The sequence below is a fragment of the Hydra vulgaris genome, chromosome 08 (assembly GCF_038396675.1).
Source record: "Hydra vulgaris chromosome 08, alternate assembly HydraT2T_AEP".
NCBI lineage: Eukaryota > Metazoa > Cnidaria > Hydrozoa > Anthoathecata > Hydridae > Hydra > Hydra vulgaris.
This window is the reverse complement of record NC_088927.1, coordinates 11,908,788-11,933,570: the sequence shown is the minus strand read 5'-3', so window position 1 is coordinate 11,933,570 and position 24,783 is coordinate 11,908,788. Positions and strand designations below refer to the sequence as shown.

The following is a 24,783-nucleotide window of genomic DNA, read 5'->3' as shown; positions in this document are numbered from 1 at the left end:
GCGTACATGAGAATATATATATATATATCAACCCTTGAAATCGGGGTCAGCATTCGGCAATGCAAACCTAAAAGTGTTTGAGGTCGGCATTAAATTGCCGACCTCATTTTCCCTAATTTCGAGGGTTGATATATAAGTAATAAAAAACTTTAATAAATATCCAAAATTCGATGTTGATAAAAATAGTATTGGTGCAGCAATACTTTGGATAATTTAAACTTAATGACCTTGAAAAATCTGAAGATTTTAACTCCCCAAAAAAAAAGAAGGACCCATCACAATGGATTAGAAACGTTAGAAAATTTAAGGTAAATACAAGTCACAGATTTCCTCATATAAAAAAGAGTGGTCCAAATAAAGGAAAGGAAGTAGTGGTTAAGGGTAAGAAAACGCGAAAATGATGTGGCAATAAATGTTTTTTCAGTGTGTAGACCTCATGTGCAGAAATAGTAATGGTTTCAAATAAAAATAAATTGCTTAAATTTTATATACAAATTTTTTTTTTAAACATCTTCGCTTCCAACAAGGCTGCAAGCAACCACTAATTAAAGTTGAAAGTTACTGGAAGAGAAAAGATGAAGATTGAAGAGCAAGATAACGATTGACGGACAACTTAAAGGATTGCAAATTATGAGTCACAAAAGCAAGATGAAGGAAGCGAATTCCAAAGAACTGATGCTCGAGGAAAAAAACTAGACAAATAAGAGTTTTCGGAGCACTTAAGAACAGTTACAGAAAAAGGATAATTGAATGACGAGTAACACGAGAAGACGAGTAACACGAGAATGAATTTTAGTAGATGGCACAAGAGACGCTAGCTCTTTAGAGCAGTGCTCATTATAGAATTTGTAAAAAAGAGAAAGAGAAGCAACATTACGACGATGTGTTAATGGTTGGAGATTGGCTGCAAGAGCAGGTCCAACTATGTTTACAATGCGTTTTTGCAACTTGTCTAAAAGAGAAAAGACATCATTAGAAGATCCGCCCCAGATACGGCAACAGTATTCCATACAAGGCCAGATTTGAGATTTATAGAGTATTATAGAGAGTAGAATTCAAAGTAAGAAAGTGCCAAGCTCGATAAAAAGATGCAACCTTAGCAGATACTAATTTTGCAACTGATTTGATATATGGTTTCCAAGAAAGATCGAAAGTAAGAGTTAATCCTAGAAGATGAAGAGTAGATGACTCAAGTACATCACCGTTCATAAATATAGGAAGATCTAACTTATTGCGATAACAATTGGCTGAAAAAAATTGAGTTTTATCGATATTGAAGTTCGCTAGCCACTGTGAGCCCCATGCTGTAGCAGAAGTGAGATCCTTTTCAAGCTCAAATGCAGTAGTGGTGTAGTGGTAGAGCGCTCGCTTCATAAGCGAGCGCTCTACCACTACACCACTACTGCATTTGAGCACTACTGCATTCTGAAACACGAACCTTGTTTGTCAAGGTTCGTGTTTCAGAGTTAGAGAGGGTTATAATCACAAGTAGCCTCCTCATCTGTAGTGGCAGGGCTTGTGATGAAGCGAGCGCGATCGCGCTCTGCTCGTAAAACGCGCCCGTAAACGGTATTTTCAAAACGTTCTAGGCGCGATAAACAACGCTCGTTCAGCTTATAACATGCGTATAAAATAACGTTTGTCCAATAGTTCGGGATCATTTTTTTATTTTCATAAAATATTTAAAAAAGATTTTTTAATTAAGATATTCTATTATCAAAGCACTAATATAAAATATAAAAAGTCGTTCTCTTTTGCACTAACGTAATTTTCTTTTGCACTTACGTCGTTCTCTTTTGTTTTAACGTAATGAATGAGCAGTTTGAAGTCGTTAATAGTCACTAGTTTCAATTATGGAATGTGCACGTGGAAACGCAATGTGAATACAAAAATGCGCAAATAAAATAAGAATAGACAATTAGAAAACCGCTATAAGAAAATTGAAACTGCAGAGTATTATTAATCTTGTGAAAATATCAAGTAAGATTTATTTGATTTATTGTTTGTAATATTCCACACATCGTTTATAATAAAAATAAATATTAATAATAGAGTAATTTTTAAATTAGTTTTTGTTTATAGAATAGGTTTTTTATTAACTATTATTTATTTTAACTCAAATTTAAAACGATTCTGTTGTTTAGAATGTTCGCAATCGCATTCAAAAAGGAAACAAAGTAATGACGTCAACATTTATTAAATGGAAAGTTATTATTCTAATTTATTATTATTTCAAATTATTCTTGTGTTATTTTTTTAAGATAAAAATAACGTAATTTAAAAAAGAATTTTTAGAAAAAAATTAAATAATTGATTTGAATAAAAAATATCAAGAAATATAAAAACCATTAACCGTTAATTAAGTTTACAGCGTAACGTTTTAAAATACATATATCAAAACAACGAAGCAAAACTAAGTCACTAAATTATACTTCAATACTAAATCAAGAAGAAGTTGCGTTTTTAGTTGATATTATTTTTCTATTACATAAATAGTTAAAAATAAAATCGCAATCTGACAATATACAAGAAGTTTGGAAGTATAAAAATCTACTTCGTTGAAGTAGTTTCATGAGTATGATACTAATTCAAACATTTTTTTGACGAAAGAATTATGTAACAAATAAAAAAAGATATAAAAAAATAAAAAGCTTTTTATAAGCATCACCTTCAGCAATTTTCATGATCGCACTCGCCGACGTTATTTCGAGCGCACATAATCACGCTCGATGAAAACATATTCTAATTTTACGAGCGCGATATAACACGCTTGACGATTTTCTTCATCACAAGCCCTGTAGTGGCCTTCTCGGCCTTGGGAAGGTGAATTATAAAAAAAAAAAAAAAATTAAAAAAATGCCCCTTCCAAGCAATAAGAGTGTTGGTTTCTTATCACAACAAGAATAAATGGTAGTATCATCAGCAAACAATGCCACCTTAGATGTGAGAATATCTGGAAGATCGCTAATATAAATTAAAAAGAGTATAGGGCCAAGGATAGAACCTTGAGGAACCCATGAAGTTACAGAATAAGAAGAAGAGTGCTGTCCATCGAGGACAACTTTTATACTACGATTGGAAAAGAAGGATTCAATAATCTTAAAGCTGTTGCCATATACAACATAAGAAGAAAACTTATGGAGAAGACCAGCATGCCAAACTTTATCAAAAGCTTTTGAAATGTCAAGAGCAATGGTCTTAACCTCTCGACTTTTATCTAATGCACGATAAAACCTATCAGTTATTACTGTTAGCAAATCAGCTGTAGAACGAGAAGATCGAAATCCCTATTGATGATGAGAAAGTAAGTTATTAGATTTAAGATGAGAGATTAAGTGTTTGTTAATTAAAGATTCAAAAACCTTGCTTATGATAGGAAGAAGACTAATGGGATAGTAGTTAGACGAATCAGATCGCTCTCCAGAATTTTTGAAGATAGGGATAACAGATGCCGCTTTCCAGCAGGCTGGAAAACAAGACATTGATAAGCACTTGTTGAATAGTTTTGAGAGTATAGACGACAGCTCCGGAGAATATTTCTGCAAGACAATAACAGGTATGTTGTCTGGGCTACAAATAGAAGAAAAAGAAAAGATTTGGGTGTTTTAGAAAGATGAAAAAATATTGCTGATATGAATTGTTTGAGAAATCTATCCAATGATAGAATGATTATTGATTTAAATAGTGTGATACTTAAACATCTCATGTTAAATGCAGTTTCAGTACATTCCACCCTTATAGGTTAGACAAATAATATTAAAGCTAAAAAAAAAAAGTCAAAAATGTCAAGGTAACACAAGGTTTGTAAAAAAAAAAATAATAATTTGCGCAGAAAACAAAAAGTAGCTAAACAATTAAAATAATAATTTAACTAAAAAGATTTCATTATTACCTACTCCTACAATAACTAGCTGTTCGCCATTATAATTGTTTTGTGTAAAATTTTCTAGCTGAAGAAAAAAAAAATTAATTATAATAACAAATCAACAATAACTAAAACTAAAACGTATACTAAACATAAAAACAATATACAAAAACATTTATATTTCATCGGCAAAAATACTACCTGATGAGCACTAAACTTTCCAATCAAAAAATCATTGCAGTACAACGAGCAACCAATACCATTTCTAAAAAAAAACCTCACAATTTAATGAGTTTTTAAATTTAGGAAAGATATTTTTTTTATTAAAAATTAGTCAACTAAATTATTCAGCATAATTTTGTTATACTTGTTACAGAGTTATGAAAAGAAAGTTGAAAAATGGGCAGAAAATCTGGGATTGATTTTAACAATCAATAATTTTTACTGGTTTTACACTGAACTCACAGATTAGCAAACCTTTTAGAGAGGCAAGCCTGACTGAGTTGAATTTATCTATTAAAAAAGATTTAATTATACGGTTTTGTTTCTTTTCATTTTACTTATTCAGACCTAAAGTTTACATTACTTGCAAACTCTTATTACTTGCAAAATGCTGGCAAAACATTACTTGCAAATTGCTGCAAATCATTTGCAAGATAATCAAAATAATTATTTTTTTAAAAAAACTCAAAACATATTCATTTTCTATCACGAAATAAAAAAATTTCATACCTAAATGCTGCTTTATGAAGCAGTTCAAGATTGACTAAAAAGTAACAGTAAATATAATTTACATTATATATATATATATATATATATATATATATATATATATATATATATATATATATATATATATATATATATATATATATATATATATATATATATATATATATATATATATATATATATATATATACACACACACGCACACACAAAGACATACACACACACACAAAACTTTCTATGTAGCACAAAATGTAAGTACTTTTAAAATTAAGACAAATTTTCTAGTTTTGTTTCAAATTATTTTAATATTTCCAAGATATGTCTTGACTACATTTTATAGCTATTTTCAGCTAAAATTTTAGTAAAAAATTATAGTAAAAATCACTAGCCAAAAACAAAATACAAGTAAGAAACACCCACTAAAAACCAGGGATGTGGAGTCCCAAAAAAGACTCCGGATTTGAAAGTCACAAAAAGATTACTTTATCCTAGTTTTTGGTATCCAGGAGCTCTAAAAATATAAATAAGTTTATGGGCTACTAATAGGAAAAAATTAAGACTTTTAAGTCAGAGGAACAATCATTTTTCGAGCCCGGAGCCCTTAGGTATAATGGCGGCAAGGACTCCGGGACTCCGGGCTTAAAAACAGTAAGTTTCAAGTCACTAAATCTCATGAATGTTTTTATTATAACAGATAATATGTCAACAAACATGTTTAGAGCTTCTGGACACTACAGACTTGGAAAAAGTAGAGATATAAAGCCGGAGTCCTTTTGGGACTCCGCATCCCTGCTAAAAACTGATATAAAATATCTTAGTTATAAATTTTCAATAAATACCAACAAATTAAAATAGTTTATCCTATCCATAATATCAAACATAACACCAAACAATCCATAGCATCTCCAACATAACAAGAGAATGAGAAATTTTTTTATGAACTAAATGTCATTTTAACACAGTTTACTAGTTTATTTGTATTGAGTTTTTTAACCCTTAATATGCATACTTTCTTCAAATTCTAATTTGCTGAAGACAGAATTCAAAATCAAATCATGCTTATTGATATATTTTATAATGCTTAATAATATATTTTATAGTTAGTGAAACAAGATTTGAGTGCAAATGTTAATAAATATGAGGTTATATAAATACTTACAATAAATTTTAATTTAAAAGCTTTAAATTTCCTAACCTTTTATGAAATTATGAAATTACGCTTCTTATGAGATGACTTTTGAGTGCAAATGTTAATAAATATGAGGTTATATATATATATTTACAATAAATTTTAATTAAAAAGCTTTCAATTTCTAAACTTTTATGAAATTATGAAATTACGCTTCTTATGAGATATACTTTTGGAGAGAAATATTTTTGGCAATATATGGTACCCACACATGTTGTCAGGTGCCTTGATGCAGGAACATTTTTATGAATCAAATAAAACAAATGTGATTTTCTTAATGAGTATTAAATTTCATTTTTTTTCTATTACAGGCCTAAATTTTTTTTTTGTTATCATAACCCTAGTGTTCAAAAACTTGTGCTTTTACATGGTCAATAGTTTTGCCTTTTTAACAGTATAATTAATTATACAAAATTATTAACAGTATTAAGATCCTGTACAAACAAGTTGGTAGACAACCAATGATTTGAAATCTACACAAAGAGGATCTAAATGTGAAGAAAAGTTAGAAAGTTTAGTGAAGTTAACACCAATCTTACAATAAATGACTTACAATGTCTCTTGATAACTGCATGAAATCTGCACGTTAGCTCAGATATTTTCCCAATATAAAAAAATTTATTACAAAAAAAAAAAAAGTTTGCTTGGATTTTATATGATAACAGAACATCGCAATTATCTTTTTTCTATTAGCTAGATGGGAACAGATTACCCTTGAAAACTTTAAAAATATTGTTAATATTGAACTAAAGATCAAAATATTATTTTAAAGGTTCTATCATTTGAACATTTTATGAGACTTGATGAAAGAGAGATAAAGCTGTTAAAGTTGGTGTATAATCTGAAAAACATTTGTTTGTTGTCAATGTAAAGACAACAACAAGAACAAATATGCATGGCTTTCTGATTTTATTCTGTTATAAGATTTAATTCATTTTCTTTCAAAAATTATCCATAAACAAATTGGGTGCTAAATGAGAACTTACAGTCAGAGCTATCTGGAGCTGGTGTTTTTACAAGAAGCTGAGCTGGAGCAGAAACATTTTCAGACAGAGCTGGCTCAGGAGTCAGTTTTAAGCTAGCTCTACTCTTTGATAATATGGAATATCATAGTATGAATATTTTTTTATTAAAGGGATTCCTAAATACTATAAAGTTGCTTTTCTTTTATATAAAAAAAAAACTTTATTTTAAAAATTAAACTGTAATTGAAAAATGTCACTAAAAATGTCATTTAAAGTTTTATGTCTTCTAAATATAGCATTTATAATATTTTGATATTGATATTATATATAAAGATTGATTGTTAAATATTAGATGCTCTCTTTAATCTAAAATCTAAATAATTGTTTAAACTTGTAGTCTATGTATGGCTGTCTCGCAAGCATGTTAAGCTATTTTCTGCTCTTTTTTTTTTTAGATTTGTTTTACACGGAGTTGCTCAAGAGCTGGAGTAGGTGCCAAATATTATAATGAGGCCAGAGCCTAGAGCCTAAACCATGTTTTAGCCCTCGGCTCCAATACCTAACCATAGCAACAACATCAGTTTGGTTTTAAATCTATCATTCGAAAAGAATGTGTTTGAGTCAAAAGAAAGAAAATTTAGTTGCATCATTAACAATCCAAATAAATTTATACAAAAAGACTAAAACTTTACTGTCTGAAGGCTAAACAAACTTTTTTTTTAAAAAAAAAAAAAAAAAACAAACTAAAAAAGCAAAGATTGAATAAAATCTTTAAATCTTTAATAAATACAAAATGATTATTTTGTATTTACAGACAATTTATAATTAAAAAAATTATACTGTTTTTAGTAGATGATTTTTACTAAAATCTTAACTGAAGATGACTTGAATATGAAGATGTCAATACAATAAACGCAATAAACCGAAGAACTAAAATCAAAGTTAAAAGAATAAAAATATTCGTGAAAAATTCAAAAATAAAAAACTTAAACAAGTTATTAAAAGAAAACAAAAATAACATTCTTTAAGTTTTATTAATTTATGTTGTTTGGATTGTTTATTCTGTATTTCTATGTTTTGCTTATACTGTTATGTAATTTTGTGTATCTTTTATATTGACGTGTGTATTGTTTATGTTGACTTTTCTTATTTTTTTTGTGGTCTTGTTGCTAACTATTTTTATTGTTGCTTTTTATGTTTGTTGCTATTATTCAAGTTATTTCTTATTTTTTGTCTAATAATATTTAAAAATATCCTTTTGTTTCTTATTTATTTTTTCCCTTTTTTGTGTTATCTGTAATGCTTTTTTAAATATTATTATTCTTTTTTTATTTTGTTTTATTTTATTTATATAATATCTATATTACTACTTTTGCTTTATTTGTTTATTTTATCAAGGTGTCACTTCAATGACTAGTTTTTAACTATACGAGTGACACCAAACCTAATTTTGCGAAACTATAAATAACTTTGTAATTTTTTAAACTTTATGGTTAAATAAATGGATATGTAGTCAAAACATGTTTTGGAGATACCAAACTGGAAAATTTGTCTTAATTTTAAAAGTACTTACACATTTTGTGCTGTGTAGAAATTGTGTGTATATGTGTGTAACTATCCTAACATATTGAAAAACAATTTAAGCTTTTGAAACTAAATTTAAAATATAAAAATGTAATAAAACTGTAAAACTAAAAAGAATAACCAGCATTTTCATTTGCAGCATAAGTAGCATTTTCCATACGACACATCTTTTTAACTTCCGACAACTATAAAAGAAAATTATTTGTATATCTATGTATATGTACATATAAACACACACACACACTCACACACACATATATATATATACACAAATAATTTTAAATATATTCTAAAAAATAGAGCAATAATAAATAAGAAAGTCACAAATCAAATTTTTTTTAATTTTACGCTGTGTTTCATCTATTAAAACTCATCAGAAATGCTGACAACTCTTTACTAATTTATATATATAAATATATATATATATATATATATATATATATATATATATATATATATATATATATATATATATATATATATATATTTATACAGTTTTAAAAATCTCTGCCATTTTGCTTCTTTTGAGACTGACTCAGAGTACGAACCACAAAATAATTACTATATGAATTTACTTAACAAATATATATAACTATACAACTTATGCAAATATATATTAAATATTAACAAATATATAACTATACAACTTATACAAATTTACTTAACTAATATATATATAACTGCAAAAATAAATCTATGATTTTATTTACTATTGTTTCTATAACTTTTGCATTTATTGTTGTTTTTTTATTGGTACAATTTGACTTAAGCCTTGGCAGGAGAAGCGTGCAGTTTTTTGTCTTGTTTGTCCAGCATAAATTTTTTATTTAGACAACATGGTCACTGCCATTAGCAAGTTTTATTATATTAAGTGTTTCTATACTTGCAGAAAAAACTAAGTTTCAAAATCAAATAAAGAAAAAAAAATCAAAATTGGAATAGGTTGTTTGTTTTTTTAAGCAATGAAATTGTATAAAGCAAAAATAAAAAAGAAAAACAGTTTTAAGTCAACACTAAAAAGGCTGATTTCCTTATATTTTCTTTGTTTTTTAAAGAGGAAAGCAAAAATATAAATTGCTATCTGTTTGAAAAATATATTTGTATAATTTTAATGTAACAAGTATATCTTGTCCCTACATAAATACCTCTACTAATACATGAGTATGTTTATATACACTCATATGTTGGTTCATTCATGTATGCATATATATGTATCAACCTCCATAGGCTTTAATTTCTACATCATTTTTCCATTAAATTTATTTGCTCATCACTGTACGCACATTTAGTTTATTTGGATAAGGCATTTATTTCATACACAAAATGGCCATGGTTCAAACCCTACCACTAACCAATTTTAAATTGTTTTTCTTTTAAATCCTGCTGCTCGTACATTTGCTTGATAACCTTATCTTTTTTTTTTTGTATATAAAAAAATCTTTCTGTGGTATGTTTTTGAATGATACACATCTCTTCACATTCAGATTTCTTATTATTAAAAAATTTTTAAAAGGTGTTGGATATCTGTCTAACACCTTTGAATAATTTTTAATGCTTATTCTAATATAATCTTTTCTCCTTCACTGAGGGCTCCTACAGCTGTATGTGTTCCACTAAAGTAACTGGTTTTCGAGTCCAGTTGCGAATGATATATGTTAATGTAACAAGTATATATATTGCAAAAAAATACCTTTTAAAATACTAAATTATAAAAACAACAAACCGAAAAAAATTAAAGTGTAATCAGTAGACAAATTATTTTAATTTTCTATTATGTTAGTTTTGCTTTCGTTGTTTTTGCCGCTAAGTATTGAAATGCTTAATATAATAAAACTTGCAAAGGACCTGGACCAAGTTGTCTAAATAAAGTTTTTTTGTGGACAAATGAGACGAAAAATTGCACACATCTCCTAGGAAGGCTTGCAATTGATTTTAAATGTTCCTTTATAATTTCTGCCCCGTTCTCTTCCATTTTGATGTGTTGTAGGCTTAAACTACTGCCAATTATTTCAACTGGTTTAAGCCTACAGCACATCAAATAATGGTTTCATTACTAGAATTTTTTTGTCTTATTTAGGCAGCTGCCACATTTTGCTATAAAAGAAATTTGATTTTTCCCACATTTACTTTTATAACATGAGTATGTCTTTTGATTCTGGGTAAACCTATAAAATTTTTTGTAATTTTCCACACTGTATTTGGTTAAATAAAGTAAGCAAAACCCCCAACCTTAAGATTAGTTTTTTCATGGAATCAATTTTTTCATAAATCTAAGATTAGAATCTCATAACCATCTCACCAGACAAGAAAATGAAAATGAGAAAAAGCTTCTGGTGTTGTTGCTAGCGCTCGATAAATTAGAAGAGTACTACAAACACAATTACATGTGGCGAGCTGCTTGCAAAAAGCAACGTTTCATTTAAAAAACATCAGAAAGCAAGAAAAAAGTGGTGTTTAGCTTATAAAATTGGTTTGTGAGCATGTGGCACAACATTCCTTTTAGCAATGATATAAACGTTGAGATTGATTCAAGAAAAAATTCAATATTGAGAATAATGTCACATGAAAAAAAGGACACAAATTTATATATGTATAGAACAAAATAAGGTAGTGCAGTATAGACCTGCATGAACTATGAAGCATCTGGACCTGCATGAACTATGAAGGTGTCAGTTGATTCAAACTATTCAATGGATAGCTTGATTTTTAAAGATATTTAGACATATTGGATAATTGTTGGATGCCTTCTATTGACATTTTCCAAAAAGACACAGGAATTACCTTCCAACAAGATAATGCTCCATGTCATACAGTTGAGATTTGCAAGCAATAGTTTGAAGAAAATAACATTAAAATTACAGGCCTTGTTTTAAAGTGTAAAGTGACGCGCCATTTACATTCGTGTGTAGCCATTTAAAATAAGTGGTAAGCCATTTCAGTTAAGCCAACCTTTATTAATTTTTAATATTTAAACAAGTCTAAAGATAACGTTTAAGTGGTAAGATAAAAAAAGCAATTAACTTTATAAAAACCACTTATGAAGTCTGAAAAAAGATTATGTAAAAAAGTTTGAATGACACATTTGATATTAGCGCTACAAATGTAATAAATTAAGAAAAAGCAAATAAATTTTTATTTTTATCAACCTAACTCTTCCATCAAAAATGTTAATCAAACAACAAAAAAATGCATAAAAAAAACTCATAAAAGAAATTTAACAAAAAAACTTTTTTTTATCATCTTGCAAGCCAAGAATATTTATTTAGGACAATTTCTCCTAACAAACAATAACAAAAATAACTATTGAAGTTAAAAAAAAACAAATAGTTACACATTAAATTTAATTTTATGTTAGCACCACTTTGATATATATATTTTAATTTGTTTTGATATAATGATTGATTTTATCAACAACAAAAAAATAATGAAAAAACATTAATTGTTACAATGACATCTTATAATGATTTTTTTTTTTTTAATTAAATAGAAAACTTCTTCTATGGATAATTCTATTATTAATTTTTCAAAATAATATTTCGAGGAAGTTTAGATTGTTATCAAAAGTAAATATACTTGATGTTATCAAATAACTTATTGAATATATTTATATTTTTATATTATACGGATCTAAACTACCTGATGTATTGTATAAAAAAATTAATAACAGAGTTATATCTATAAAAGTTTTTTTTTTTTAATTAATATAAGTATTAACACTTGAAGCAATATAAATCTTGCAATGTCTTCATTTAAATTTATAAGAAAAAAATAGTTTAGAAAAATAATATTTTATAATAGCATCAGCTTTATATAAATAACAGATTGTGCAATATCAAAAAAAAAAATGAAAACTGAAAATACCTTATAATTTATAAAAAAATTTGATTAAAAATTTAAAATTCTTGTAAACATGTTATAACACTGCATCAAAAAATATTTATAAAGCTTTACATATAACTTTTTTGTCGCAAGGCAAGTGAAAACGCAACAGTATTTATTTTTTAATAAATTGTTCTCGTAAATTTAAATCTTGGAAACTTAAATCTTTGTTCGTCACAAAAAAAAAGTTCTGGTAAAGTAATTAACTTTATTTTTTTTTTTTTTTTTTTTTGCAACTATTTTTGATTTATAATAACTTTTTATTTTTGCTAAACTTTTTAAAAGAAAAAAATTATTATTTGCAAAGCCGCAATTTTAGGATTTTAATGAAAAAAAAAAATTAACATATTTTAATTCATTTACACAAATGTAAAGAAAAGAAAGAAATTAATTTATGTTAAATGACAATAAAAAAATTAATAATAAACTTATTACATATTAAAAAAAAGAAAAAAAATCAAAACAAAATAGACATTCCACATTTACGAAATAACACTTCTAGATTCGTTTTTCTTAATTATTAAATTAAACTTCATTTTATCGCGGTAGTTTAAAAACGTTAATGTCCATAAACAAAATAAAAACTTAAAGATAATTTTATGACGTCTAAATCATAATGCTAAGACGTTTTTATTTAATAAAAGGCCTGAATTATGTCTCAGCCTTCCAATAGTCCAAATCTAAATTGCATAGAAAATTTATGGACTTGGTTAGACCACAATATTGGTAAAATTGAATTAAAAGATCTGGACCAGCTAAAAGAAGAAGATATTACTAAATAAATATTTCAAAAGAATCAGAATTTAGTAAATTCCATGTCAAAACAGATAAATGAATGCTTAAAAGCTAAAAGATTGTCAAAAAAAAAAAAAAATTTATTGCTTTGTGTTTTGTAAGTTTTTTTTCATTATAGTTTGTAAAAAAGTTAAAGTTATTAAACTTTTTAACATTATTTAATAATAAATATTTTTAAATCATATTTTATTATATAACCATTTTAACAATGACCATATAAAACATATATATGGCCATTCAGAAAGTAATTGAAGTTTTGGCTATGTTAACACATTGCTTGTTGTCCCAGGCTCAGGAACCAATCATCAGAAAACGTATTAGTAACGTACTAGCATGTGTCCCCCATGCAATATTTAATTGTGTCTCTTTCATATAAAATAGTTATTCAAATATATTAAAGCTGTATATTGTCATAAAGCTTGAACTTCCTTCTATTAAAACTTATGTTTAAGATTTCATAACAATTAACATAAAAATATAATTTATTTGAAATTTGCAATGGAAAATTATAAAATTCAAAATTTTCAGCGCAAACCACTTATAACACTTAATATTTTTCATGCAAAAATTAATCGCCATGGTTGTCTACCCAACTTTGATAACATTGCCCTAAAAGTACCTAAAACCCCTCCAGCCTGCACTTGTCAATAAAAAATGTCCTTTGCTTCATGATAATGCTTAACTGTATATTTCCAAACAAGTCCAACTAAAAATCAACAAATTACAAGAAATCAACACCAGAAGCTTGATTTGCCTGATTCGGATCCGATTCATAACAACTTTTTCAAGCACCTTGATGCATATTTTGAAAAAAGCATTTAAATTCTGAAGAAGAAATAAAAAATGAAATTTTATCGAGTCCAGAGAGACTTTTATTCAAATGGCATAAAAACTTGTGGAATGTTGGCAGAAGTGTGTAAGTTCAAACAGAAACTATTTTCAATAAATAAAATATATTTTTCTTAAATTCTTTACTTTACCTTATTTACCTTACCTTACTTATATACTTTAACTTATTACCTAAAAACCACTATAATTTTTTAAATGAGCTAATAAATATTATTTAAACATAATTTCATTAGTGCATCCTCCTAATGTCAAACAAATGTAAATAAATAATGTATATTTACAATTAAATATTTTAAAATTAAAAAATTAATAAGTGTAAATATGGTTTTAGATTTTATAGTTGAAATAAGTTAAAAATATTTAGTGCAAAGAATTTTGAATTTTTACTTACCTCCCAATTATAAAATAATGGTCCATTAAATGCAGAAGCCATAATTTGCATCGCATTAACACTAAATTTTTTTTTGAAAAAACATAATAAATAAAAAATAATATTTGAACACCTTATTTACCTCTAAATACACCCTAATATCTCTTGCAACACCCTCCTTATCTCTTACCTCATATTTTAAATTAGAAATAACAAAACATTCAAGAGTTTTAAATAAACATTTTATGAGTTTATTTAGTTGTTTTCAAAAATCTTTATGTGCTAATGGAAATTCTTATTTATCTAAAAAAATTTATTATTATGAATTCTGAGTGAATTCTTGTTATAAATAAAATATTTTTTTAATTTTTTTTTTCATAATTAAAATTTTGCATTAAAGTGTACCGCTTATGCAGTTCAAAGCATTTGGTTCAAAAACTTTTAAAAGATCATTTACAAATGTTTGGGAACTAATGGAAAGCCTTTAAAACTCAAAAAAGATCATTCACCAATGCTTGGGAACTAATAAAAAGCCTTAAAAACTTAAAAAAGATCAGTACATTTACAAATGCTTGAGAACAAATGAAAAGCCTTTAAAGCTTAAAAAAAATCAGTACATTTACAAATGCTTGAGAACAAATGAAAAGCCTTTAAAACTTAAAAAATAATTAAATTTGATTTGCTTCAAGAAACTTAATTTTAATTTAACTTAATTTGATTTCAAATAATTATATCACAATATATATTAAATGTCACAATAACAAAAATAACCATATCAATAACTATGATCACAAAATAATTTAATTTGATCTGATAAATTTATATTTATTTTCACTCATTCAGGATACTAGTGGCAACTCAAGCCTGCCCAAGGCATAGTTAAAATAATAAACACAAGATTGCAGCAATAACAAATCAACTCATAAATATAAATATAATTTATATAATTGGATAATTTGATGAAGATAAATATCTTCATCAAATTATCCAATTAGTGGTTTGGTAAAATGTATACCAGTTACTGACTATTAGCAATACCATAGTCATACTCATCTGTTTTCCAATGGTACACCAGGAATTACAAGTTTTTAGCACTGGTGGAGTCATAAGTTGAGTATAATTGGTTTTTACAATTGATAACAGCAAATAAATAACCAATTATGCAGTTAGAAATTGAATCAATGTTGCTGGTCTTATGCCTTAAATCATTTTTAAATTAAAAAAAAAACGTGCGTACCAAAGTTGGTGCTCTGATCCAAAAGATGCTGCATATACAATATATGCCTGGATAGATAATAGATAAGCAATTTATGCAATGGCTAATGGGTGTAGTGTACAGTAATAATATTATTAAACTAATATTACTCTAGTGTTATAATATTAAGGCTTTTTCTTATAAAAATCTTTATAATATAATTTTATAATATTAAGGTTTTTTCTTATAAAAGTTAAAACTAAAAATAGGTTAGTTAAATTAGTATTTGTATTTTTTAAGTTTTCACAATTAGTTTTATATGAAGGCCTAGTTGAAAGATACAAGTAAAATATTGGATCAATGATCAGGATTTCTAATTGTTTCATATTTGCTAAACTCCTTTAGACCATCGCTGGCATTTACCACTTGATATGTATTTTTTTTTTTATGTTTACTTCTTTTAAATAAAAATAAATGAAAAATATTCCAGATATTTGTGGTAACTCAAACCTTACAAATAAGTGTAATTCAAATTTTATTTTTTATTACTCAAACAGATTTTTATTTATATTTATATCTTTTTATTTACATTTATACTTTCACATTTATATTTTTTTTTAATTTTGTTTTTGTTTCAGCTGCCTTTATGTATATAAAAAAAACTTACAGTTTATTACGCAAGAATGATGCTTGTCTTGTTATTGCTTCTCTTGAACTAGAGCATCTATAGAAACATAAAAAAAGTAATACTTAGTTTAATTTAAAAAAATAAAAAAATAAATTAAATATTATAACTATTAACTCTTAATTTATATAACGCATGTTTTAGTAACTTGTATTATTAAAAAAATTGTTTAAAAGCATGGTTAAAATAAAACTGAAAACAGCTGGAGTACTATATATATGGTACACTTGTATAAATGTAAAGATTTGTAAAATAAGTATAAATTTAATTTAACTTTATATCTTTTAAAAAGAAAAAAGTAGAAAAATATAATCTAATTTTCTTTTTATATCTAAATATAAAAACCAATCTAACTTGCTTTTTTTTTTTTTAAATTTATTTAGACTTTTGCCAATAAAAAACTTATAAAAAATAATTACATTACCAGGACAAGAAGAAGGCAAACTTAGTCTAATCACCAAACCCTAAGTCTTATCACCAAGCCCCTTTTCATATTTGAATATAAAAAAAATAATAATCAGTAATTGTCGAACAATTTATTAAAAACATGATTTAATTATTTAAAAACTTTCCTAGATACCTCATGTGAATCAAGCTTATAGATAAAACCAGCATGCCAGACTTGATCAAAAACCTTTAACTTGCTGCCTCTGTTCTATTTTCAAAAACTTGGGTGAACATTCTGATCACTCCAATTACCACCCAATCAATCTTCTTTCTGTTATTAGCAAGGTCTTTGAGTCCTTGATCAACAAATTTTCACATCCATCTTGAGTCAAATAACTTACTGTCTGATACCGTTTTCCGATCCTCTTACTCTACGGCTGACTTGCTTAATGCTATGACTGAAAGATTTTATCGTGCATTAGATGGAGCCGGAGAGGCTAGGGATATTACTCTTGACATATCTAAGGCTTTCAACAAAGTTTGGCATGCTGGTCTTCTCTATAAACTTGTTTCATATGGTGTATCTGGGAAAGTTTTTGAGATCAAATGCTTTCTTTCTGACTGCTTTTTACTAAAGTCATCCTTGAAGGCCAACACTCTTCTTTATTTCCAGTAACTTCTGGGGTACCTCAAGGTTCTATCCTTGGTCCTGTTTTTTTTCTAATAAACATTAATGATCTTCCCAACATCCTTACATCTAAAGTATCTCTTTTTGTTCATGACTCAACTTTATACTCTTGTCTTGATGAAAAGTCTTCTTATTTTGATGGCTTACAACAGGCAGCCGATCTTGAATCTGATCTCCTTTCTGTAAGAGATTGGGGCTTACAGTGACATGTTACTTTTAACTCCAACAAAAGTTATTAGTTATTGCGATAGTTATTTACTGCAAATATCACAATACTGTTTACCTATATTAATGAATGGCAACCCTCTCACTGAGTCCTCTACTTTACGGCAATTGTTTACTACTGACCGTTCATGGAAACTATATATACAATCAATTGCTAAATTAGCATCTGCTAAGCTTGCTTATCTTTATCGTGCTCACCATTTTCTAACTCCTGATTCCATTCTCAACCTCTACAAACCTCTTACTCGCCCCTGTATAGAATACTGTTATCATATTTGGGCTGGTTTTTCTTATCATGCTCTTAATCTTCTAGACAATGTCCAGAATCGCATTTTAAATATTATTGGACCCGCTCTATTTGCTAAGCTTGAGCCACCATCATCGTAAAGTTGCATCTCTTTCTTTTTTCTACAAATACTACCATGGTCGCTGCTCAAAGGAGCTATCATCTCTAGTTAATCAATCAAACTTTCATTTTTATACTGTATCTGTCCCTAAATGCTCTAAAATCTTCTATTCATCTAGTTTTTTCCCGCACTTCAACCTATTGGAACTTTCTCCTATCATCATGTTTTCCTGGCTCATACAACCTACAACTTTTCAAGTCTTCTGTCAACCTTTTCCTTTCTATTCTTTCCCTAGCAATTTCCAACTTAATAGTGGTTGCCTGCAGCCTTGTTGGGAGTGAATCAGAATATTAAATAAAATAATAATTAAAATAAAAAAAATACTGAACCTCTATTTTTATATTAAAATATTTTCCAATAAGCATGTGACAATAAAGTCTTTGCATAGCCACTACAAAGCAAGCAACAACCCATAAGTAGAGGCAAGGAGATCTAGAATTCGTTATCCTAGGCAGGAAATAACAAAATACAAGTTTACATCTATGCTAGCCTATTAGATAAAAACCAGTGAGAATGGTAAGCCAAAATTTTCTGCTTACCCCTAAAGTCTTGACTAGAAGGCCTTCTACAAGACAGTAGCTGGATGCAGTTAACATCTGTCCAGAATGAATATTTTATTGTAACACTATTGCCTATATTCCATTAAAAGACTTTTATTCAACCTAAATCAGAGTTAACTTCTTCTCAACTTTGCCTACGAAAGCAAATAGTACAAGGTAGCAGGACATAAAACAGATCATATGTTATCAGTAGCAGAGTGATTATGTTGATTCTAATTCTGACCATGACATTGCATTTTTACACAAACTTACAAAATAGTCAAAATAACAACCAAATATTTTTTTAAAAAGAATGTGAGAATTAGAAAATATGTTTATTTTAAGAACTTCATGCTTATGAAGCGAGAATTCTACAACTACACTACAACCACATTTTACTTCTTCTAAAAAGGTTAAAAACAGATTGATAAATAACTGAATATAGAACAAACTTTTTAATTTGAAAAGTTTTTTACATACTACAGTTTTAATTTAATATTAAAATTGTATATAATTTAATATTAAAATTGAAAAAGAATTTACTCCAAGCTGCCACCAATATCTTGCATTTCACGAACAGTACGAAGTGCACTCCTGTCTTTGTTTGCCTGAAACACAAAAAATAAAATACTGCATACTATTCCTTTACCAAGACAGCAGTTTTTTTACCAACAATAAAAAAGCATCACAAAAGACACATCAGAAAATTTTTTTCTCATTTTTAGGAATCATCTAGTAATAGAGAGATCTCTATTACTAGAAAGTAAAAAGAAATAAAATTGCTATAGAAAACAAATTTTGATTTTCTAATTTATGGTGCGTTTCAAAATACTCCAAATTTATATACAAAAAGGATGGCAAATTAAAATGGTCTAAAGGCATTTTAAAAATTTTATTAGAGATCTTTTAGAAACAATGAAAAAAAGTAAAGATGCTCTAAACTTGTGTTAGTTATGCTAATAATAACTACTTACATAATGACAATTAGTCAAAATACTTGCATGCCTGGTTAGAAACAAATATTACCAGCCAATTTTTATTATTATTATTAGATAAAAAATGCTTGTTTTAAAGTTTATATTTATGTGAATACTTTTGAAATTGATTAAAGTAGTAATGTACTTTTATTTAGCTAATGCCTATTTCTGTAACATTGGTATATTTTATATTTTGGTAAATAATAACAAGTATTCTAATCTGGTGTATGTGTGTATATATATATATATATATATATATATATATATATATATATATATATATATATATATATATATATATATATATATATATGTATGTATGTATGTATGTATGTATGTATGTATGTATGTATGTATGTATGTATGTATGTATGTATGTATGTATGTATGTATGTATGTATGTATGTATATATATATATCAGGCTTGAACAGGAATGTCACACAATAACATGCTGCAACTGACCACGTTTATAATATTTTTTCTTTACAACTTGACCACTTTTAATTGTTGATCTTTCCTAAAGATCAACAATTAAACCTTTAATTGTTGACCTTTCCTAAAGTTTTTATTTCATGTGAAGGCTTTAAATAAGATAAAAAAGTATTTACAATGATTGTTTCAAATAAACGAATTTTGTGTAAACTAAAAAATAATGTTATATTATATTAATTTTGCGTTGCAATGGAATTGAAATATGATTTAATTACTTTATTTTTTTATTTCTATTTTTACAAAAAATTGTTTAAAACTTTTTTTTCAACTTACTAATCATAGCACAAAATGATTAAAAAAAATTTTTTTTTAATATTATATTTTAAATTGACTGGTATTTTTTTAAACAAACTTTTTTTTTTAGCAACTTTTTGAAAAAAGTAAAGGTTTACACAATTTAAAAATAATATATATATATATATATATATATATATATATATATATATATATATATATATATATATATATATATATATATATATATAACACTTAATAGTAATTTAAATAAAATTTGTTCATTCATTAGACAATCACTAATAGTAATTTGTAAAAGAGTTTTGTATAACTTTAACAAAACATTTAAAAAGATAAATTTTTAAGTAATTTATTTTAAATGCAATTAAAAACGCAAAAAAAGTTTGAACATTTGAGTTTTATTTAGTGCATATTTATTTTCTTTTTCGAAAGAAATTGTTTTCTTTTTTCTTTAATACTTTTTTAAATTTCTTCCTAGTTTAAGTTTAGCTAGCATTTCTTTTTTTAGCGCATTTCTAAAATGTTTCAAAATCATCTAAACAGACGTGGTCAAATTGTCAAAAATAATATTTTATTGTGTGGTCAGTAATAGCGCTTGATCACATGCCATTCCTATCCAAGCCTGATATATATATATATATATATATATATATATATATATATATATATATATATATATATATATATATATATATATATATATATATATATATATATATATATATATATACATATACATATATGTGTGTGTGTGTGTGTGTGTGTGTGTGTGTGTGTGTGTGTGTGTGTGTGTGTGTGTGTGTGTGTGTGTGTGTGTGTGTGTGTGTGTGTGTACTACCTATATTAACTTTGTCCATACCAGCATATGTTTATACATGTAACTTATGAGTCTCCCAGTGAAATTCACTATTATTGTTGTGCAAACTTGTTGTGTTTTTCTAGAAGCTTTCACAATCTGGCAAATTTGAGTTAATTTGTCCCTTGATATATTAATAACTGCTTTGTTCATTATTTTGTTGGTTGTAAAACAATTGATACACCTGTCACTTTCTTATAATTTTAAAATTATACATTATCAAGGCCATTTAATTTTTTATACATTTTTCTTGTCTTAACCATTAATTTTGCAGAAATATTTGATGGAAATAATCACTGATTGAAAATATGTTAAATATAAGCAGGACTCGGCGGAAATAAATGAAACGAGAGTGGAGAAAAAATCTCCTAAAACGAACTTGGCGAGTTGTGCGATTTTTTTTTTTAATGACATTGTGTTTTTTATTTTAGTTACAACGATAATAATACTTTCGTGAGAAAAATTATACTTTTGCGAGAGCCATAAATTGCTTGCATAAACCGTTTTAGGGAAGTGTAGCTGAGAGCAAGAGCTAAAGCTCTTGCTTCCCGCCAAGGCTTGAATAAGACTTGTTAGCATTTTTTTTAATGTTTATAAAAAATTAATTCCCATAAAAAAAACAAGGACTAATTTGTGACTTAATTTTTGTCTGTGCAATCTGTATTTAGTATTGTGATTGTACCCTTAACCAGTAAAAAATAGAAACCTATTAGTAACAATTATACTAATAGTAGCTAGTAACCTGTTATTGGTTATCGTCATCATCATAATCATCATCATGACGATGAGTGTCATAAAGCTAATAAACAAGACCAAAGAGATGGAAACTAAATTCATCTTTAATTTTTTGAATTATAAAATTATATTTTTAGGTGTAATACTTATGACTTAACTTAGAATCTTCTTGCTATAAAATTGTTTAGAACTTTTCAAAATTTAATATACAACAAAATTAGAACTGACCATAAATGCTGCATTTTTTACTAACTGACTGATGCCTTGATTTGGAACCGACTCATAACGACTTCCACTTTGTAGTGAAATTGCAAGTTTGCTAACACTGCCACCATTATCAATACTTGCAACACGAATTCCATTTTCAAGTTTTGATATCTATAATTTTTTTTAAGTATTAAAGAAATAACGAAAAATGAAAAGAAAAAAAAATTTTAATATAATATTTTACTTAATATTTTTTCACTCTTATATATTTTGAATTATCTATTGCTTTTTGTTAAATATGTACATTTCAAGAGTAAAATGCAATTATTAATTTGTATATGTTAGTAATATCAGTAAACATTTTAATTGAATTTTAAACATTTTAATTGAATTTTATATATATATATATATATATATATATATATATATATATATATATATATATATATATATATATATATATATATATATGTATATATATATATATATATATATATATATATATATATATATATATATATATATGTATATATATATATATATATATATATATATATATATATATATATCTTTACCATGTTAACACAACACACAAAAAAAGGAAACCATATCAACTTTGAGATATGCGAAACATAAATAACCACATACCAATTAGTTGATGTAACATTTAAATAAATTTTCTTGACTTTTTTTTTACAATATTCAATTACTCCTGAGTGTCAAATACACGAAAAGGGATGTTTATAAATTTTCGGAAATTTTTCTCACCCACCCCAAGCTTATTAAGACCTCTCCCCCCTTATTAATATCTACTTGTTATTAATCAAAACAAAGTCTCAAAACTAAAACAAAAAATATATATATCAGTCACTGATAAGAATAAAAACTTTTTAATGTATTCAAGCTCTAAAAATTGTTGACCTTTAACCAATCTTGTAAATTTCGATTTGTCAAAAATTAGATTTTTGTTTATTTCTCACTTTCTGTTTATGCTTAAGTTCTATACTATGTATAGAACTTAAGCATATATATAAGCATATAAAATCCTATTTAAATTATGACAAAACAGCTGTTAAAATATGCGCATTTGACTGCAGTCACATTAGAACTTGATCGGTTTATTCATGTTCTGTAAAAAATGTCAGGTTAAATACTAGATTAAAATTATTTAAGAACTTAAATGATGAGTCAACATGATAACAGAATCAATAACAAATTAGTATTTTAGTAAAGCAAACCAAGTATCTTGTAAAATCTTTTATATATAAAATATTTTTTGTTAATAATTTAAATAAAAAATTTACAACCTTTACATCTTGTGAAGATGGTCTGGGGTATCTGCTAGAAACACCACTTTCAATGGGATCTGTAAGTGGTACTGAACAAGACGCCTGCTAAAAATATATATAACAGAATTAAATATAGTTCTCATAAAAAATAATAATATTCTATACTGGTATTTCTTTAATAAAAAAATTATTTCAAATTTGTAACATAAAAGTTTTATAATTAATTACGTTGACTCGAGTCTTTTAACAAACAACTTTTTAGGGTAATTTAACACTATTTAAGTTTTATAAAGCTATATAAATTTGTTAGAGTAATTTTGGGATTAACTGCAACTAATACATAAATTATATTTATAAGAAAAAAAACTTACTGATACATTTCTAAAGGATTTTGAAACAAAACGAGCAATATTCTGGCTTCGCATTGGGAGCATCTTATAAACCCCTTGTAAACTAGCAAATCTTGTCTTCTAAACGTCCGTCTAAATGTTAATAGCTTAAGAGAACATTTTTTCGACTCGACTAGTCGGCTCAAGTTGTATAATGTAAAATAGTCTTAGTTCGGTCATTTCGTATTTTTCTAAGTTCGGTCACTTTCGTATTTTTATCTGTGAGAAACTATTATTTTATATACTATTACATTTTATATACTATTATCATATTATATTATGTAGTATTATATTATATAGAAGCGTACCCAGAAATATTTAAAAAAGAGTGCTTGAAGAAAAAAAAAAAATTTTAACTTTTAACTAAAATTAGTAATTATTTTAGTTTTTTTTTTTTTTTTTTTTTAAAACATCTTCGCTTCCAACAAGGCTGCAAGCAGCCACTAATTAAAGTTGGAAGTTACTGTAAGAGAAAAGATGAAGATTGTAGAGCAAGATAACGATTGACGGACGATTTAAAAGATTGCAATTTATATGAATCAGGAAAGCAAGATGAAGGAAGCGAATTCCAAAGAACTGATGCTCGAGGAAAAAAACTAGACAAATAAGCGTTTTTGGAGCACTTAGGAACAGTCACAGAAAAAGGATGACACTTAATTGAATGACGAGTAACACGAGAATGAATTTTAGTAGATGGCACAAGAGACTCTTTAGAGCAGTGCCCATTATAGTATTTGTAGAAAAGAGAAAGAGAAGCAACATTACGGCGATGTGATAATGGTTGAAGGTTGGCTGCAAGAGCAGATCCAACTATGTTTACAATGCGTTTTTGCACCTTGTCTAAAAGAGAAAGGGCATCATTAGAAGATCCGCCCCAGATATGGCAACAGTATTCCATACAAGGCCGGATTTGAGATTTATAGAGATAGAAAATAGAATCCAGAGTAAGAAAGTGGCGAGCTCGATAAAGAGATGCAACCTTAGCAAATGCTAATTTTGCAACCGATTTGATATATGGTTTCCAAGAAAGATTGGAAGTAAAAGTTAATCCTAGAAGATGAAGAGTAGGTAACTCATTGAGTACATCACCGTTCATAAATATAGGAAGATCTAAATTATTGCGATAACGATTGGCTGAAAAAAATTGAGTTTTATCTGAATTAAAGTTCACAAGTCACTGTGAGCCCCATGCTGTAGCAGAAGTGAGATCCTTTTCAAGCTTAAATGC

At 26.8% G+C, this 24,783-nt stretch overlaps 1 protein-coding gene across 2 annotated transcripts in view; it reads right to left on the bottom strand.

Annotated features, from left to right (window-relative positions):
* Positions 1–23,682, bottom strand: part of LOC100203136 (cytochrome b-c1 complex subunit 2, mitochondrial) — a 31,513-nt gene extending 7,831 nt beyond the window's left edge. Inside the window, exons 1-10 of one of the 2 annotated variants that reach the window (XM_065803081.1) lie at positions 23,538–23,682; positions 23,185–23,271; positions 21,899–22,048; positions 18,898–18,962; positions 16,091–16,147; positions 14,250–14,310; positions 8,457–8,520; positions 4,598–4,631; positions 4,067–4,130; positions 3,893–3,950 (exon numbers count right to left, since the gene is read on the bottom strand). In XM_065803081.1, the coding sequence (XP_065659153.1) occupies positions 3,893–3,950; positions 4,067–4,130; positions 4,598–4,631; positions 8,457–8,520; positions 14,250–14,310; positions 16,091–16,147; positions 18,898–18,962; positions 21,899–22,048; positions 23,185–23,271; positions 23,538–23,600 (703 nt within the window). In that variant the 5' untranslated portion in view covers positions 23,601–23,682. The remainder of the gene's footprint in view (positions 1–3,892; positions 3,951–4,066; positions 4,131–4,597; positions 4,632–8,456; positions 8,521–14,249; positions 14,311–16,090; positions 16,148–18,897; positions 18,963–21,898; positions 22,049–23,184; positions 23,272–23,537) is intronic. The other variant, XM_065803082.1, reaches the window with a different exon arrangement.
* Between the last annotated feature and the right edge of the window lie 1,101 nt (positions 23,683–24,783).